Genomic DNA, 20,162 nt, shown 5'->3' on the forward strand with positions numbered 1-20,162 from the left:
GATAGAAAGGATATAGCTTGTGGAGGAGACGATCTAGCTTAGCTAGAGCTGAAGTGTAGAATGATGTCTGGTGGAAGTCGTGGAGAAAAGCTGGAAAAGTAGGTTGGGGCAAATCGTGAAGGGTCTGTACCCACTCCTCCCAAATGATTGCAATGCTGTACTGGTTCTGATGAATAACAGTAACTCTGAGATTCTTAGTGTGTTCTAGTTTTTCCTTCAGCTATTCCTTTTAGACTGAACGTTCCTAGTAGTGGTGAGGGGAATCATTTCTTCTTTTTAATGTCATCCCTGCAACAGTACCTGGTAAAGATGGTGCCTGTCTTTGCTATTTAGTTTCAGCTTTGCCAAGGTCAATGGTTGTCACTGTCCCTGAGTTTCTACCTTTCAGATAATTTTTACTGGTCAAGGAATAGAAACAAAGGTATTGGAAAGGAGCAAGTGTGACACAGTCTATGTCCTGAACTTGAAGATCAAGTCAGTATCAGCTGCCATCTTCCTCTTGGAATCGACTGGTAAGGCCTTGGTCACAGCCCGGACGTCACATTTGTATTGCAAGCCTCTTCCGTGTTATGTGCCGGGGATGCAGCAGTGAAAAATCAGTGGGCTCCTGGAAAAGCTTAAATTTTGTTTTAAATACTAAAAAGCTCCTTTTAAGTATTAGTGAAGAGACAGTCAAGCTTCTTTGGTATCTAAATCTTGCTAAAAGAGAAATTTTTTTTTGCATGATCGGTTTATATCATATTGTATTCTAGTGAAATGAAGCTAGTATTACATTGCAAGGTTGCTGCAAACCATAATAAATAGGAGTGAAAGTGGGTTTGTATCTTACTAGTTTCGAATCTGAGAGATTAAAGATTAGTCTGCTCTTTTCCCAAACACAACTTAGGTTTTTTTTTGTTGTTTTTTGAGACAGAGTCTCATTCTGTCCCAGGCTGTTGAGCAGTGGCCCGATCTCAGCTCACTGCAACTTCTGCCTCTGAGGTTCAAGCGATTCTCATGCCTTAACCTCCCGAGCCGCTGGGACTACAGAAGTGTGCCACCACACCCGGCTAATTTTTCTATTTTTAGTAAAGATGGTGTTTCATCATATTGGCCAGACCGGTCACGAACTCCTGGCCTCAAGTGATCCATCCGCCTCGGCCTCTCAAAGTGCTGGGATTACAGTCGTGAGCCACTGCGCCAGGCTACAAATTACTTTTAATAAAATGACCATGGCCAGGCTTACTTATTCTTCAATGCGGCTTGCTTGAAGCTCAAGAAAGCATTTTAAAGAGCCTATAGAATCCCTGAATCCCTATCCGTAAGCAGTAGCATATGGATTGCAAAAGAAGCCTTCTGGATTCTTCATAGCTTTATGGGTGTTGTCTGTTGTTGCTGTTTTAAGAAAGAGTGTACCCATTTTTAATTCTGCTCAATATATTGGTGGGAAGTTTAGAGATTGTTATGCAAACCTAGGCTTAAGGCAGTAATACTTAAGGTGAGGACAGTACAGAAGGGGTGTATGTACTGCTTTTTTTTGGAGCGGGGGACGCTCTATCACCCAGGCTGGAGTGCAGTGGCACAATCTCGCCTCACTGCAACCTCCGCCTCCGGGTTCAAGATTCTCCTGCCTCAGTCTCCCGAGTAGCTGCGATTACAGGCGTCCACCATCACGCCCGGCTAATTTTTTGTATTTTTAGTAGAGATAGGGGTTTCGCCATGTTGGCCATGCTGGTCTCGAACTCCTGACCTCAGGTGATCCGCCTGCCTCAGCCTCCCAAAGTGCTGGGATTACAGGTGTGACCCACTGCGCCCGGCCCAGTTTTTAAGGGTGTATTTAGTAGAGTGAGTTTCATTATACAAACCACAAAAAGCTGGGTAAAACCTTAAATGTCAGGCATCTGAAAAAATAGGGGATTTCATCTAAAGGCAACTCTGGCGGGGAGAAAGAAGAGGCTGGCAAAATTCTCATTAAAAGAAAATGTGAGTTAAAGCTATGAACACGGGGCTGCGGATATCAGTAATTAGTGCAAGGCGTCTGCCTTTGACTCAGTCGTGCGGAGTAAAGTGCAAGGTTGTGCCTAGAAACGGCACAGAAAAAAGGGTTATCTAGGGGAGAGGGAGTGGATTTGGGAGCCGGAACGAAGCGAGCTGGGGGTGGGCGTGCGGAGTGGCAGCTACGCGAAAGGGAACCCGCTGGGGCTAGCGCGGAGGCCCAGAGTCCAGGCGGCGGAAAAGGGCCCGACTGGCTTCGAAGGGAGGCGACGGCCGAGACACACTGTCCGGCGCGAGCCAAGCGCCCAGCGGTGTGCAATTTTATTCTGCAAAAGGTGCACCCAGCGCCGGTTCCGGTAGAGTTGAACCCACCGCGAGAGGGGGCAGGAGCGGCGGGCCGAGCGGCCGCGGGCTCCTCCCCCGGCGCCTCCGCTATCTGGGTCAGGACGCGACGGCCGCGGCGCGGGACCTTAGGACCCGCGGACTCCGGGACTACTGTCCGCCCGCCACTGCCCGCCAGCAGGTGCTAGTCTCCGCTCTCCGACCGCTGAAAGTTCGGAGCACTGAACACAGGTGCGTGCGCAGTCTGGGAGGGGGCGGCTCAGCCGGTGGGGGCCGGACCGGGCCGGGGACTTACGGAGGGAAGCGGAAGTACTTGCGGTGGGGACGACTGCACTTCCGGGTCGGTGTGTCCCTCCCGAAGCTTGAGTCTGCCAGTGAGGGCTGCTCTGCGTTCCCGGGCCCGGAGCTGCGGATCGTAGTGGCTACCCGGGTGTATCCCTCGCTGACCCTGCGCCACGGAAGCCCTAGCCCCGGAGGTCGCCGGTGTTTCCTCGCACGCTGCCCCTTGTGGGGTGCGTGGGGAACAGGCAGTTTGGTGCCTCGGCCCGGCTGGTCCCTGCAAACCCCAAAGAATTTCACCAGAGACACTTGCTGGGCTGTCGCTTCGGCATCTTGGATCTTAACCTTTCAGCCTTGCGCAAGCATTTTGTTTTTGTGTGGGGTTTCTTTGCTCTCAGACTTGGTCTGTGCCTGTTTCACGCAAAAACGAAGGCCAGATTATCAGTGCTGCCAACATTGGGGAATAAGCCGAACACCTGGGAGCCCTGAATTTAAAATAAATTATAAAATACAAAAAAAACCATGAAAACCTGATGAAATGAACAATAGAATTCACTTTGAAAGTACCAGGTTTTCCGGGACACTGTAGGAAATCTGATCACTAGTTCAAGTCTCAGTGCAATTCTCTTAGGAAACTTAAACCTTGGGCTTTTTTGTAATGTATCTTTATCCTTGCAAAATTTTTCATAACTTCCCCGAGTTTATTAGTTATGCATTTTATAAGGGTCTGCTGATGAAGTAAATGAATATATATGCTAGATTTATGGTGAAAGCATTATAATTAATTTAGTAAATCATAATTTCTACTTCTAAAAATTAAAACTAGAACATGGAAATGAAATGTTTCTTCAGACATTTCTTCGGAAAACATTTCATACTCTAGAGTCAACATTTTGATGCCATTTTAGAATACTTGATTCTCATCTCTGTTAACCTTTAATTAATTTTACACATTAAGTGCGATAATCTATATTAAAATGTCATTTTCCATTGTTATTTACTAGCACCTTACAAATTGCAATGTAACATAATACTTTGCATCTGATTATTAAAATATTAGAGTTCTAAAATCCGTTTGGTAAAGTTTTTAATTACTATATTTTCATACTACAAGTGCATACTATTAACATAGAAGTATGAAAGCTAACAAGGCTGGACGTGGTGGTCCATGCTGCTTATCCCAGCACTTTGAGAGGTGCAGGCAGGATTGCTTGGGCCCAGGAGTTCGAGACCAGTCTAGCAACAAAGGGAGACTCACTCTCTACAAATAATGTAAAAATTAGCCGGGCGTGGTTGCCCATGCTTGTGGTCCTAGCTACTAGGGAGGCTGAGGCAGGAGGATTACTTGAGCCCAAGCGGTCAAGGCTACAGTGAGCAGTGATTGTACCACTGCACTCCAGCCTAGGTGACAGAGCGAGACTCTCAAAAAAAAAAAAAAAAAAAGCTATGTAAATGACTTCATACAACCTTTGAAATTATTCTGAAGGCAAGCAAGTATTCTGATGTATTTTGTACATTATTTTTAATGTGTCATTTTTCAAATTACCTGTGTGGAAGCACATTTGTTTTATACTCTTATAAAACTCAAACATAGCTTGAACTATTAGTCTTTAATTGTGTTTGTTTAAAACATATCCGCTCCATTGATTCTATTTTTTTCTAGTTAATTTTCGTGGTTCTGAAATAATATTTCAGCTCTGAGCATCTTTGCTCAGTCAACACTCTCCTTCCCACCTCCTTGTTGATGCTTTCCAAATCTCCCACATGTTGTGGGTGCATCCAAGAGTTAAGAACAGGGTGTCAAGAGTTAAGAAAGGTGACAGTTTTCACTTCCTAATTGGATGATCACTGGGTAAGTGACTTGACACCTGTGTGCCTCAGTTCACTTATCTGCAAAATAAGAATAGGTCCTGCATGGAAGACATGATTTGGAATTGGTGCAGTTCCTAAAGAAAGGGCCAACCAAAATATGACTGCTGAAACCTGGTCCTGTCTCAAGAATAAGTTCTCCTTCCTAGATAGATTTTTACTTCTGCTTATTTGCTTATTAAATGAAAATATTTTCAAACTAGGCTATATTAATGTAAAAGTCCAAGATATGGGCAAAAGAAAGCAAACACGATAGGAAAATTCCCTTTAATAGACCTCTATATCAGCGAATGGACATCCTGCCTTAATAATTTTATTGACAAAAATAAAGATGATTAAACTTGATGTGTGATTATTAGCTGGAATGCAATTGTAATTAATAGGCATAGAGTGATTTTTCTTATCTTTTTGCAATAAGCTTTCAAGATAATTTAGTTTCATGATATAATTTTTTTGTAGGAATACATTTACACATCTAGCAATAATTAGCTACAATTTCAGCTGAAGTTACAAATTGATTGGAATCTGCTGCTGGCCTGTCTCCTGGATGAGCTGGGAGTGGGCAGATGGTTAGACTTACAGTTTCCAGTTTTACCAATTAGGTGAAAAAAAAATTTTCAAGTTAATTCCAGGCAAATTTCTGTGAGGTAAAGCAGGCCAGATTAAGTACCAAGGCTTTCTCTGGAATCTTTGGTTTAAAATAAGGGATTCTTAAATCTCTTGGATATAATGTTTACTAACACCTGAGGTAATTTCTGGAAGATTATTTTAAAGTCAATCCTTCTTTTGACACTTAGGCCTGTAATGAAGTGTAGAGCATCCAAACAGGATACTTTCTGTGTTCCAGGCATACAATCCAGTAAAATAGGAATCCAAAGACATTCTTTTAAGCAGGTTTTTCGGAAATAGATTATGGCTGCTTGTTCTCTCAGACCCTCTTCCATAGGGCATTTGCGAGCCCAGAAATCCTAACCATTAGACCACCAAGGAAGCATTTGAAACATTACATTTAGTTGGCCATTTAAAGTGTAAGAAACAATGCTTGATAGAATATGTGGAATCATAGGATATATAGCAGAGGATGGTGAATTTCAGGTATACAACCTAATTCAGAATTTTCATCTTACTGATATTTCTTCCCCAGTTCTCACTCCCAGCTATTTACTTTGCTTCCTATCTCACTTAGAACAGTGAAGCCATCAAAGAGAGCTTGCATAACCTCCCAGCACTGCATCTACCCACCTACCTAAATCTCTGCTCACATAATCTGCCTTTTATGACTATGAATGAATGGTTTATGTTCCCATCAAAGGTCAACTCCTGTACTTGTACAATAGAGTCCACCTCCTTTGCCTTCTCAAGTTGATTGCTATGCAGTTTTCTGTATGTCTACTTCATCAATTTTTCTTTTCTTTTTATGGGGTCTTTTCTGTTGGCAAACAAAAACTGTTATTTCTTGATCTTTTGGCACCATTTGCCCACTTAATAATGGCATAATTTCTCTTCTATTTGTTTTCTATTTGCCCATCTGTTCTTTTTTCTCCTTCTCCTGCCTTCTTTTAGACCAAGCGAGTATCTTTAGTGTTCTATTTTTATCTCTATTATTGGCTTATTATGTATCACCTTGGATTTTTTTTTTTTACTTTTTAGTGGTTGTTTTAGTGGTTTGCTTTTTAGTGGTTTTGCATCTTTAACTTAATATGATAATTCTTCATTGTAATCTAAGATTCTTACAACAGTATACTTCCATTTGTCCTTTCCCATCCTTTGGGCAATTGTCCTACTTTTTATAAGCCCTGTGATAGGCATAGAGTGATTTTTGTGATATAAACTTGGCTTTTGTTGATTGAAAAAGCACCTATATTTTTGTCTTGGACAAATACATAAACAGTCATTTACATTTATGTTTTTAATTTTAGAAACAAAAACCAAGAAATGCCTCATTCCACAAACAAAGAGCTGATATTTGGCATCATGGTGGGCACTGCTGGAATCAGCTTGCTGCTCTTGTGGTACCACAAGGTCCGTAAACCAGAGAAAGCAATGAAGTTACCTAAATTTCTTTCTCTGGATAATACATTTAATTCAATAACTTTGCAAGATGAAATACATAATGACCAAGGAACAACAGTGATCTTTCAAGAAAGGCAACTTCAGATACTGGAGAAGTTAAACGAATTACTGACAAATATGGAAGAACTCAAAGAGGAAATCAGATTTCTTAAAGAAACTGTTCCAAAGCTGGAGGAATATATACAAGATGAACTTGGAGGGAAAATAACTGTTCATAAGGTAAGCCCTCAGCACAGAGCAAGAAAAAGAAGACTCCCTACAATTCAAAGTTCAGCAACAAGTAATAGTTCAGAGGAAGCAGAAAGTGAAGGAGGGTAAGTTTCTTTAAGATATTTCTCATGTTGAATTGATTATTATCATTATTACTATTTTTTTTTAAATTTATTTATTATTATTATACTTTAAGTTGTAGGGTACATGTGCATAACGTGCAGGTTTGTTACATATGTATACTTGTGCCATGTTGGTCTGCTGCACCCATCAACTCGTCATTTACATCAGGTATAACTCCCAATGCAATCCCTCCCCCCTCCCCCCTCCCCATGATAGGCCCCGGTGTGTGATGTTCCCCTTCCTGAGTCCAGGTGATCTCATTGTTCAGTTCCCACCTATGAGTGAGAACATGCGGTGTTTGGTTTTCTGTTCTTGTGATAGTTTGCTAAGAATGATGGTTTCCAGCTGCATCCATGTCCCTACAAAGGACGCAAACTCATCCTTTTTTATGGCTGCATAGTATTCCATGGTGTATATGTGCCACATTTTCTTAATCCAATCTGTCACTGATGGACATTTGGGTTGATTCCAAGTCTTTGCTATTGTGAATAGTGCTGCAATAAACATACGTGTGCATGTGTCTTTATAGCAGCATAATTTATAATCCTTTGGGTATATCCCCAGTAATGGGATGGCTGGGTCATATGGTACATCTAGTTCTAGATCCTTGAGGAATCGCCATACTGTTTTCCATAATGGTTGAACTAGTTTACAATCCCACCAACAGTGTAAAAGTGTTCCTATTTCTCCACATCCTCTCCAGCACCTGTTGTTTCCTGACTTTTTAATGATCGCCATTCTAACTGGTGTGAGATGGTATCTCATTGTGGTTTTGATTTGCATTTCTCTGATGGCCAGTGATGATGAGCATTTTTTCATATGTCTGTTGGCTGTATGAATGTCCTCTTTTGAGAAATGTCTGTTCATATCCTTTGCCCACTTTTTGATGGGGTTGTTTGTTTTTTTCTTGTAAATTTGTTTGAGTTCTTTGTAGGTTCTGGATATTAGCCCTTTGTCAGATGAGTAGATTGCAAAAATTTTCTCCCATTCTGTAGGTTGCCTGTTCACTCTGATGGTAGTTTCTTTTGCTGTGCAGAAGCTCTTTAGTTTAATTAGATCCCATTTGTCAATTTTAGCTTTTGCTGCCGTTGCTTTTGGTGTTTTAGACATGAAGTCTTTGCCCATGCCTATGTCCTGAATGGTACTACCTAGGTTTTCCTCTAGGATTTTTATGGTATTAGGTCTAACATTTAAGTCTCTAATCCATCTTGAATTAATTTTCGTATAAGGAGTAAGGAAAGGATCCAGTTTCAGCTTTCTACTTATGGCTAGCCAATTTTCCCAGCACCATTTATTAAATAGGGAATCCTTTCCCCATTTCTTGTTTTTCTCAGGTTTGTCAAAGATCAGATGGCTGTAGATGTGTGGTATTATTTCTGAGGACTCTGTTCTGTTCCATTGGTCTATATCTCTGTTTTGGTACCAGTACCATGCTGTTTTGGTTACTGTAGCCTTGTAGTATAGTTTGAAGTCAGGTAGCGTGATGCCTCCAGCTTTGTTCTTTTGACTTAGGATTGTCTTGGAGATGCGGGCTCTTTTTTGGTTCCATATGAACTTTAAAGCAGTTTTTTCCAATTCTGTGAAGAAACTCATTGGTAGCTTGATGGGGATGGCATTGAATCTATAAATTACCTTGGGCAGTATGGCCATTTTCACGATATTGATTCTTCCTATCCATGAGCATGGTATGTTCTTCCATTTGTTTGTGTCCTCTTTTATTTCACTGAGCAGTGGTTTGTAGTTCTCCTTGAAGAGGTCCTTTACATCCCTTGTAAGTTGGATTCCTAGGTATTTGATTCTCTTTGAAGCAATTGTGAATGGAAGTTCATTCCTGATTTGGCTCTCTGTTTGTCTGTTATTGGTGTATAAGAATGCTTGTGATTTTTGCACATTAATTTTGTATCCTGAGACTTTGCTGAAGTTGCTTATCAGCTTAAGGAGATTTTGGGCTGAGACAATGGGGTTTTCTAAATATACAATCATGTCATCTGCAAACAGGGACAATTTGACTTCTTCTTTTCCTAACTGAATACCCCTGATTTCTTTCTCTTGCCTAATTGCCCTAGCCAGAACTTCCAACACTATGTTGAATAGGAGTGGTGAGAGAGGGCATCCCTGTCTTGTGCCAGTTTTCAAAGGGAATTTTTCCAGTTTTTGCCCATTCAGTATGATATTGGCTGTGGGTTTGTCATAAATAGCTCTTATTATTTTGAGGTACGTTCCATCAATACCGAATTTATTGAGCATTTTTAGCATGAAGGGCTGTTGAATTTTGTCAAAAGCCTTTTCTGCATCTATTGAGATAACCATGTGGTTCTTGTCTTTGGTTCTGTTTATATGCTGGATTATGTTTATTGATTTGCGAATGTTGAACCAGCCTTGCATCCCAGGGATGAAGCCCACTTGATCATGGTGGACAAGCTTTTTGATGTGTTGTTGAATCCGGTTTGCCAGTATTTTATTGAGGATTTTTGCATCGATGTTCATCAGGGATATTGGTCTAAAATTCTCTTTTTTTGTTGTGTCTCTGCCAGGCTTTGGTATCAGGATGATGTTGGCCTCATAAAATGAGTTAGGGAGGATTCCCTCTTTTTCTATTGATTGGAATAGTTTCAGAAGGAATGGTACCAACTCCTCCTTATACCTCTGGTAGAATTCAGCTGTGAATCCATCTGGTCCTGGACTTTTTTTGGTTGGTAGGCTATTAATTATTGCCTCAATTTCAGAGCCTACTATTGGTCTATTCAGGGATTCAACTTCTTCCTGGTTTAGTCTTGGAAGAGTGTAAGTGTCCAGGAAATTATCCATTTCTTCTAGATTTTCTAGTTTATTTGCGTAGAGGTGTTTATAGTATTCTCTGATGGTAGTTTGTATTTCTGTGGGGTCAGTGGTGATATCCCCTTTATCATTTTTAATTGCGTCGATTTGATTCTTCTCTCTTTTCTTCTTTATTAGTCTTGCTAGTGGTCTGTCAATTTTGTTGATCTTTTCAAAAAAACCAACTCCTGGATTCATTGATTTTTTGGAGGGTTTTTTGTGTCTCTATCTCCTTCAGTTCTGCTCTGATCTTAGTTATTTCTTGCCTTCTGCTAGCTTTGGAATGTGTTTGCTCTTGCTTCTCTAGTTCTTTTAATTGCGATGTTAGAGTGTCAATTTTTGATCTTTCCTGCTTTCTCTTGTGGGCATTTAGTGCTATAAATTTCCCTCTACACACTGCTTTAAATGTGTCCCAGAGATTCTGGTATGTTGTATCTTTGTTCTCATTGGTTTCAAAGAACATCTTTATTTCTGCCTTCATTTCGTTATGTACCCAGTAGTCATTCAGGAGCAGGTTGTTCAGTTTCCATGTAGTTGAGCGGTTTTGATTGAGTTTCTTAGTCCTGAGTTCTAGTTTGATTGCACTGTGGTCTGAGAGACAGTTTGTAATAATTTCTGTTCTTGTACATTTGCTGAGGAGTGCTTTACTTCCAATTACGTGGTCAATTTTGGAATAAGTACGATGTGGTGCTGAGAAGAATGTATATTCTGTTGATTTGGGGTGGAGAGTTCTATAGATGTCTATTAGGTCTGCTTGCTGCAGAGATGAGTTCAATTCCTGGACATCCTTGTTAACTTTCTGTCTTGTTGATCTGTCTAATGTTGACAGTGGAGTGTTGAAGTCTCCCATTATTATTGTATGGGAGTCTAAGTCTCTTTGTAAGTCTCTAAGGACTTGCTTTATGAATCTGGGTGCTCCTGTATTGGGTGCATATATATTTAGGATACTTAGCTCTTCCTGTTGAATTGATCCCTTTACCATTATGTAATGGCCTTCTTTGTCTCTTTTGATCTTTGATGGTTTAAAGTCTGTTTTATCAGAGACTAGGATTGCAACCCCTGCTTTTTTTTGTTCTCCATTTGCTTGGTAAATCTTCCTCCATCCCTTTATTTTGAGCCTATGTATGTCTCTGCGTGTGAGATGGGTCTCCTGAATACAGCAGACTGATGGGTCTTGACTCTTTATCCAGTTTGCCAGTCTGTGTCTTTTCATTGGAGCATTTAGTCCATTTACATTTAAGGTTAATATTGTTATGTGTGAACTTGATCCTGCCATTATGATATTAACTGGTTATTTTGCTCGTTAGTTGATGCAGTTTCTTCCTAGCCTCGATGGTCTTTACATTTTGGCATGTTTTTGCAATGGCTGGTACCGGTTGTTCCTTTCCATGTTGAGTGCTTCCTTCAGGGTCTCTTGTAAGGCAGGCCTAGTGGTGACAAAATCTCTAAGCATTTGCTTATCTGTAAAGGATTTTATTTCTCCTTCACTTATGAAACTTAGTTTGGCTGGATATGAAATTCTGGGTTTAAAATTCTTTTCTTTAAGAATGTTGAATATTGGCCCCCACTCTCTTCTGGCTTGGAGAGTTTCTGCCGAGAGATCTGCTGTGAGTCTGATGGGCTTCCCTTTGTGGGTAACCCGACCTTTCTCTCTGGCTGCCCTTAAGATTTTTTCCTTCATTTCAACTTTGGTGAATCTGGCAATTATGTGTCTTGGAGTTGCTCTTCTCGAGGAGTATCTTTGTGGCGTTCTCTGTATTTCCTGGATTTGAATGTTGGCCTGCCCTACTAGGCTGGGGAAGTTTTCCTGGATGATATCCTGAAGAGTGTTTTCCAACTTGGTTCCATTTTCCCCCTCACTTTCAGGCACCCCAATCAGACGTAGATTTGGTCTTTTTACATAATCCCATACTTCTTGCAGGCTTTGTTCATTTCTTTTTCTTCTTTTTTCTTTTGGTTTCTCTTCTCGCTTCATTTCATTCATTTGATCCTCAATCGCTGATACTCTTTCTTCCAGTTGATCGAGTCGGTTACTGAAGCTTGTGCATTTGTCACGTATTTCTCGTGTCATGCTTTTCATCTCTTTCATTTCGTTTATGACCTTCTCTGCATTAATTATTCTAGCCGTCAATTCTTCCACTTTTTTTTCAAGATTTTTAGTTTCTTTGCGCTGGGTACGTAATTCCTCCTTTAGCTCTGAGAAATTTGATGGACTGAAGCCTTCTTCTCTCATCTCGTCAAAGTCATTCTCCATCCAGCTTTGATCCGTTGCTGGCGATGAGCTGCGCTCCTTTGCCGGGGGAGATGTGCTCTTATTTTTTGAATTTCCAGCTTTTCTGCCCTGCTTTTTCCCCATCTTTGTGGTTTTATCTGCCTCTGGTCTTTGATGATGGTGATGTACTGATGGGGTTTTGGTGTAGGTGTCCTTCCTGTTTGATAGTTTTCCTTCTAACAGTCAGGACCCTCAGCTGTAGGTCTGTTGGAGATTGCTTGAGGTCCACTCCAGACCCTGTTTGCCTGGGTATCAGCAGCAGAGGCTGCAGAAGATAGAATATTTCTGAACAGCGAGTGTACCTGTCTGATTCTTGCTTTGGAAGCTTCCTCTCAGGGGTGTACTCCACCCTGTGAGGTGTGGGGTGTCAGACTGCCCCTAGTGGGGGATGTCTCCCAGTTAGGCTACTCAGGGGTCAGGGACCCACTTGAGCAGGCAGTCTGTCCGTTCTCAGATCTCAACCTCCGTGTTGGGAGATCCACTGCTCTCTTCAAAGCTGTCAGACAGAGTCGTTTGCGTCTGCAGAGGTTTCTGCTGCTTTGTTGTTGTTGTTGTTGTTGTTGTGTAGCTGTGCCCTGTCCCCAGAGGTGGAGTCTACAGAGACAGGCAGATTTCCTTGAGCTGCTGTGAGCTCCACCCAGTTGGAGCTTCCCAGCAGCTTTGTTTACCTACTTAAGCCTCAGCAATGGCGGGCGCCCCTCCCCCAGCCTCGCTGCTGCCTTGCCGGTAGATCACAGACTGCTGTGCTAGCAATGAGGGAGGCTCCGTGGGCGTGGGACCCTCCCGGCCAGGTGTGGGATATGATCTCCTGGTGTGCCTGTTTGCTTAAAGCGCAATATTGGGGTGGGAGTTACCCGATTTTCCAGGTGTTGTGTGTCTCAGTTCCCCTGGCTAGGAAAAGGGATTCCCTTCCCCCTTGCGCTTCCCAGGTGAGGCGATGCCTCGCCCTGCTTCAGCTCTCGCTGGTCGGGCTGCAGCAGCTGACCAGCACCGATCGTCCGGCACTCCCAAGTGAGATGAACCCAGTACCTCAGTTGAAAATGCAGAAATCACCGGTCTTCTGTGTCGCTGGCGCTGGGAGTTGGAGACTGGAGCTGTTCCTATTCGGCCATCTTGCTTCAAGTCTCCATTATTACTATTATTTAGGTATTTTCATTATGGATTCCAGTCATGTATTCTGCTGCTCACATAAAGTGAAAAGGAGTGATATTTTGACTTAGATTATAATTAAAGTCATATTCAGTAGTCAGTATTTAAGCTAGTGTAGACCATACTGACCAAAGGAATATAAATAACTTGTAGCAGGTGGTATTATGTGAATATTGAGGAAGGCAGTAATTATTTGCCGAAGTGTATAACCTATTGTTTTAATGTGGCCACTGTGTGACTCCTTATGTGAGAATTCTCTAGCCACTCCTATTCAAAAGAACTTTCTGCAGTGATGGAAATGGTCCAAGTCTGTGCTGCCCAATATGGTAGCCACTAGCCCCCTGTGGCCACAAAGCACTTGAAATGTGGCTAATGCAACTGAGGAACTGAAGTTTTCTTTGATTTCATTGAAGTTGTAATTGTATTTAATTGTAATTAATTTAAATTTAAATAGCCATTTGGGCTACTGGCTACTGAATTGTAATGCAGGTCAAAAAAGACTTGAGAATATATAGGTGATTCTGTCTTGTTTTTGCATGGGTTAATCCATTGAATTCTAACACCAGAAACATCAACAAATATTCTTTTAGGGAAAAGGAAGTAACGTGTGAATAAAGAAATTGTGCCTGACTAGTGTTTTTGAGGAATAAAATAGGCAGGTAAAAAAAGGAGCCCTAGTGAATATGATACAGCCTGAAATTCTTGAAGGCAGTGACCTTGTGTTTTCATTGTTGTAGTCCTAACACATTATTTCTGTGCCTAGCACAGAGTAGATGCCAGTAAAGATTTCTTGAATGAATGAATGATCTGTTAAATTACCATGGAATTGGGAGAAGGGATCTGGAAGGAGGAAACAAAGGATCTAGAGGGAGGTGCTAGGGATAAAAGCATAATTTCATAGATTAAAAAATGTAAATAGTTGATCAGGTCTTTGACATCAGTGCTAGGACTGGAATTGTTTAGCCTCTTTGTAAGTGAACTAGAACAATGACTCTCAATAGTTTTCAAATAGGGCAGAGCCACAAATGATAGCTCTAGGAAGATCTAAAAAATTTGTGTTCTTGAACAGCAACAAAAAGTTGTTGACTGGTTTTAAAATAGGGAAGGGAACTATTCAGAAGGAATCTAAAATAATCTTAAATCATTTGAAACTGTAACTCAGAAAAGAGACCTAGTACTTATTTATTATGGATGTAGAAAACAGCAGGTTAGTACTCTAATAATAACAAAAATCCCAACATAGCATTGAGCATCATTGAGAGTTATCAAAGACAAACCAGATGGTTATCCTACCTGTACGTAAATCTGTGGTATTTCCTCATCGTGTGTCCTGTGTGCAGTTTTGGCAATTGCATCTTAGAAAAGACCTAATGGAACTAGGGACTAACCAGAGAAGATCCGCTAGACTGAGAGGAAAAATCCATTTATGCTAAAGGAGTGTAGACCAAAAGGGTGAATGGCCTTCGATCTAAAAAGACACGGGTTAAGTTGAGCATAGGCTTATTCAAGAAGTTCTAAAATTCTGGAAAAAGAGGCAAACTTTGATAAGTTTAGGATTCATTTAGGACAAGTATAAAGAAGATAATTATGGGACTTAATTGCAAGTAATGGTGTAGGCACAGATTTTTTATGTGGATTCAAGAAGGATTTGTAAAATTTATGAATGACAGTAATGTACAGCTAGTTGAAAAAACTAGACATGCCAAAACTTTAAGACTGATGTCAGGAGAGACATTCCCTCCTCTTGCTTGATCCTAGGTGCCTTTGTTAGCAATAAAACACTAGAGTAGATGCAGTACATCCCCAGTGCCTTGGACTATATTACAGAAAATGGCACTCAGTAAAGAAGGGGAGAAGCTTTTTCCTGTTTAGCTCTCCTTTAGAAAAGTAAACAAAACAAGCAGACAAACAGTTTGGATTCTTTTGAGAAAGGAATAAGATAAAAAAAATTTAGATGTGAAATTTTTCTAAATAAGCATGTAGAAACTAACTTTAAATAAATAAAATATTTTTAAAAAACAAGGTTTTTGTAAAGTATATTTGTGTAAATTTTAGATTGCCTGTCTTTTTATAATCTCCTGTGGGACTGAAGACTGGCCATGGGGAGATAGAGTCATCCCTCTTTCCCACTTTTAAGGTGGGATGTGCTCTTCCTACACAAGTGTCCTTGACAGCAAAAATTAAAACATTAAGTGACAGTTACATGTTCCATATGTAACATTTCTCTTTTACAATAGGTACCTGAAGATTTTTACTTCTTTTCAAAAAATGGATATCAGCCACAATTTTCTGATACTATTTGTTTCACATAAGAAAGGAAAGATATCTAATTCTGTCCTTAGTTGTTGACAAAAACTTGAGTGGAGGACTCATGAAATTTGGGTAGATCAGTTGAACATATTTTCTGTAACCGTTAGAATCTCTTGTGTGCTGTCTCTTAGTACACAAGTATTATTATGGACCTATGCATTTATGCCTTTTCTGGGGCTCAGCTGATTTTCTGCTAGGTATGGTGGTGATGAACAATGCTCAGATTCTCATAAGGTGGCCCTCAGAGGGGTCTGTTAAGTTTGTGTCTGTGTCCTTTTTAGCACTAGTGTTAACATTTTGGAAAGCATCTTTGCTTCTTGGTAATCACATGTTTTTACTTATTTTTTTTTTTTTAATTTTTTTGTCACTCCAAGACAGAATCAGCTACTGCTGTGGCAGCATCAGTTTCTTTCGATGAGAATAGTATTCGACCCCAAAAGCTGGGTATATGGGGGAGTACTATTTTTAGGGAGGATGGTATCAGAGGCTAGTTGGGTCCCTTTGAGGACATGGTAAAAAATATACTCTTAAGGTCTCTAGTTCACGTTCATGTTTTCATTTAAATTTGAGTGATTTCTGAAAACTTTTCAGTTCATTTTATTTTTTAAGCTTCCTACCTCTCTTTGTCATATTTGACTTATGTTGCTTTATCATTCTATGGGTCTAAAACTATTATTTGAATTACAATATTATATGAAGCTTTAGAAACATCTTTTTAAAAAGTTAACTTTTATTCCAGTTGAAAGTAACAAATTCATTATTCTTTCAGTTCACTGTGAGCTTTAGGAAGAATAGATGAGTTTCAAAATTAGACTCAGGGTTGTATAGTGACCATATGGGTCTTTTTTCTTTTTTTCTTGCCCTACGTATTTTCATTTAGTGTCAGGTTCATATGATACCCTCATATAGTATCAACAGAAACAGTACTGATTATTTGAAAAGAAAACAAAACCCCACAAATCCACTCCCAGAATACCATAGTAGCAGGCATAGTATGTATTACCTTAGATAATATTACTTCATAAATAATAGAGAATGATGATGGAAGTAAGGCCACAGACACACGTTTTTGAGGTTTTATTTGAAACTTTAACTTTCACTTTCATGAGCCAAAAATATAGAGTGCTTTTTGTTCATTTGTGTTTTTACTCTTACCATTATTTGCTCCTGTCAAGTCAGTTTTAATGTGGAACTTCAGTTGTTAAAAGCATGGAGATAAACAGAGATTCAGAAGCTCATTGTGTGGTGATTTATATGCCTTGCTATTATGGTTGTCTAAATTTGCAAAACAAAGTTATTTTCTACTTCTGATCTTTTAAAAAATGAAACATCACATATGTAATTGAAGTACCCACTCTCCTTTCTCTCAGGGAAATTATCATCTTGAAGTTGGTGTGCATTTTTTTTCCTTAAAATTTACATACATGTCATTATATGGCACACACGTTTTGTAACATGCTTTGCAATAAATTTTTTTTTTATATCGATATGTATATGCATAAAACTATTTCATTCTTTTTAACTGCTATGCTGCATTCCTTTGAGTGAATATACCTTAGTTTATTTCCCTGTTGATGGATGTTTAGGTCATCATGTTTTTGCTCCTTTTTTATTAAGTTCTGGGATACACGTGCAGAACGTGCAGGTTTGTTACATAGGTAGACATGTGCCATGTTGGTTTGCTGCACCCATCAACCCGTCATCTATGTTAGGTATTTGTCCTAAATGCTGCTACCCCTCCCCATACTCCCCACCTGCTAACAGGCCCTGGTGTGTGATGTTCCCCTCCCTGTGTCCTTGTGTTCTCATTGTTCAGCTCCCACTTAGGAGTGAGAACATGCGGTGTTTGGTTTTCTGTTCCTGTGTTAGTTTGCTGAGAATGATGGTTTCCAGCTTCATCCGTGTCCCTGCAAAGGACATGAACTCATTCTTTTTTATGGCTGCATAGTTTTCCGTAGTGTATATATGCCACATTTTCTTTATCCAGTCTATCATTGATGGGCATTTCAGTTGGTTCCAAGTCTTTGCTATTGTGAATAGTGCTGCAATAAACATATGTGTGCATGTGTCTTTATAGTAAAATGCTTTATAATCCTTTGGGTATATACCCAGTAATGGGATTGCTGGGTCAAATGGTATTTCTAGTTCTAGATTCTTCAGGACTTGCCACACTGTCTTCCAAAATGGTTAAACTAATTTATACTCCCTCCAACAGTGTAAAAGTGTTTCTATTTCTCCACATCTGTTGTTTCCTGACATTTTAATGATCACCATTCTAACTGGTGTGAGATGATATCTCATTGTGATTTTGATTTGCACTTCTCTGATGAACAGTGATGATGAGCTTTTTTTCATATATTTGTTGGCCACATAAATGTCTTCTTTTGAAAAGTGTCTGTTTATATCCTTTGCCCACTTTTTGATGGGGTTGTTTGCTTTTTTCTTGTAAATTTGTTTAAGTTCCTTGTAGATACTTAATATTAGCCCTTTGTCAGACAGATTGCAAAAATTTTCTCCCGTTCTGTAGGGTGCCTGTTCACTCTGATGATACTTTCTTTTGCTGTGCAGGAGCTCTTTAGTTTAATTAGATCCCATTTGTCAATTTTGGCTTTTGTTGCAATTGCTTTTGATGTTTTAGTCATGAAATCTTTGCCCATGCCTATGTCCTGAATGGTATTGCCTAGGTTTTCTTCTAGGGTTTTTATGGTTTTTAGGTCTTACACTTAAGTCTTTAATCCAATCCATCTTGAGTTAATTTTTGTATGAGGTGTAAGGAAGGGGTCCAGTTTCAGTTTTTTGCATATGGATGGCCAGCCAGTTTTCCCAACACCGTTTATTAAATAGGGAATCTTTTCCCCATTGCTGTTTTTGTCAGGTATGTCAAAGATCAGATGGTTGTGGATATGTGCTGTTACTTCTCAAACCTCTGTTCTATTCCATTGGTCTATATATCTGTTTTGTTACCAGTACCGTGCTGTTTTGGTTACTGTAGTATAGTTTGAAGTCAGGTAGCGTGAGGCCTTCAGCTTGGCTCTTTTTGCTTAGGATCATCTTGGCTATACAGGCTCCTTTTTGGTTCTATGTGAAATTTAAAGTAGTTTTTTGGTAATTCTGTGAAGAAAGTCAATGGTAGCTTGATAGGAATAGCATTGAATCTGTAAATTACTTTGAGGAGTGTGGCCATTTTCACGATATTGATTCTTCCTATCCATGAACATGGAATGTTTTTCCATTTGTTTGTGTCCTCTCTTATTTCTTTGAACAGTAGTTTGTAATTCTTGAAGAGGTCCTTCACATCCCTTGTAAGTTGGATTCCTAGGTATTTTATTCCATTTGTAGTAACTATGAATTGGAGTTTGCGTGTTATTTGACTCTCTATTGTTGGTTTATAGGAATGCTTGGGATTTTTGCACAATGATTTTGTATGCTGAGACTTTGCTGAAGTTGCTTATCAGCTTAAGGAGATTTGGGGCTGAGACAATGAGGTTTTCTAAATATACAATCATGTCATCTGCAAACAGAGATAATTTGACTTCCTCTCTTCATGTTTGAATAACTTTATTTCTTTCTCTTTCCTGATTCCTCTGGCCAGAACTTCCAGTGGTATGTTGAATAGGAGTGGTGAGAGAGGGCATCCTTGTCTTGTGCCAGTTTTCAAAGGAAATGCTTGTAGCTTTTGCCCATTCAGTATGATATTGGCTGTGGTTTTGTCATAAATAGCTTTTATTATTTTCAGATATGTTCCATCAATACCTAGTTTATTGAGTGTTTTTAGCATGAGAGGGTGTTGAATTTTATTGAAGGCCTTTTCTGTCTCTATTGAGATAATCGTGTGGTTTTTGTTGTTGGTTCTGTTTATGTGATGGATTATGTTTACTGATTTGTGTAGGTTGAACAGCCTTGCATCCCAGGGATGAAGGCAACTTGATCATGGTGGATAAGCTTTTTGATGTGCTTCTGGATTCGGTTTGCCAGTATTTTATGGAGGATTTTTGCATCGATCTTCCTCAGGGATATTGGCCTGAAATTTTCTTTTTTTCTTGTTGTGTCTCTGCCAGGTTTTGGTATCAGGATGATGCTGGCCTCATAAAATGAGTTAGAGAGGAGTCCCTCTTTTTCTCTTGTTTGGAATAGTTTCAGAAGGAATGGTACCAGCTCCACTTTGTGCCTCTGGTAGGATTCAGCTGTGAATCTATCTGAACCTGGGCTTTTTATGGTTGGTAGGCTATTAATTACTGCCTCAATTTCAGAACTTGTTATTGGTCTATTCAGGGATTTGACTTCTTCCTGGTTTAGTCTTGGAAGGGTGTGTGTCCAGGAATTTATCCATTTCTTGTGGATTTTCTAGTTTATTTGCATAGAGGTGTTTATAGTATTCTCTGATGGTAGTTTGTATTTCTGTGGAATCAGTGGTGATCTCCCCTTTATCACTTTTTATGGTGTCTATTTGATTCTTCTCTTTTTTCTTCTTTATTAATCTGGCTAGTGGTCTATCTATTTCTTAATCTTTTCAAAACACCAGCTCCTGGATTCACTGATTTTTTGAAGATTTTTTTGATCTCTATCTCCTTCAGTTCTGCTCTAATCTTAGTTATTTCTCATCTTCTGCTGGGTTTTGAGTTTGTTTGCTCTTGCTGCTCTAGTTCTTTTAATTGTGATGTTAGGGTGTCAATTTTAGATCTTTCCTGCTTTCTCCTGTGAGCCTTTAGTGCTATAAATTTCACTCTAAACACAGCTTTAGTTG

The 20,162-nt window shown here is 39.8% G+C and overlaps 1 protein-coding gene across 1 annotated transcript in view; it reads left to right on the forward strand.

The window, feature by feature from the left end:
* The first annotated feature begins 1,866 nt into the window (after positions 1-1,866).
* RMDN2 (regulator of microtubule dynamics 2) overlaps positions 1,867-20,162 on the forward strand; it is a 115,286-nt gene continuing 96,990 nt past the window's right edge. The window contains exons 1-2 of the mRNA XM_017947441.3: positions 1,867-2,547; positions 6,384-6,851. Of these exons, the coding sequence (XP_017802930.1) occupies positions 6,400-6,851 (452 nt within the window). The 5' untranslated portion in view covers positions 1,867-2,547; positions 6,384-6,399. The remainder of the gene's footprint in view (positions 2,548-6,383; positions 6,852-20,162) is intronic.

This window comes from Papio anubis, chromosome 14 (assembly GCF_008728515.1).
Source record: "Papio anubis isolate 15944 chromosome 14, Panubis1.0, whole genome shotgun sequence".
Taxonomy (NCBI): Eukaryota; Metazoa; Chordata; class Mammalia; order Primates; family Cercopithecidae; genus Papio; species Papio anubis.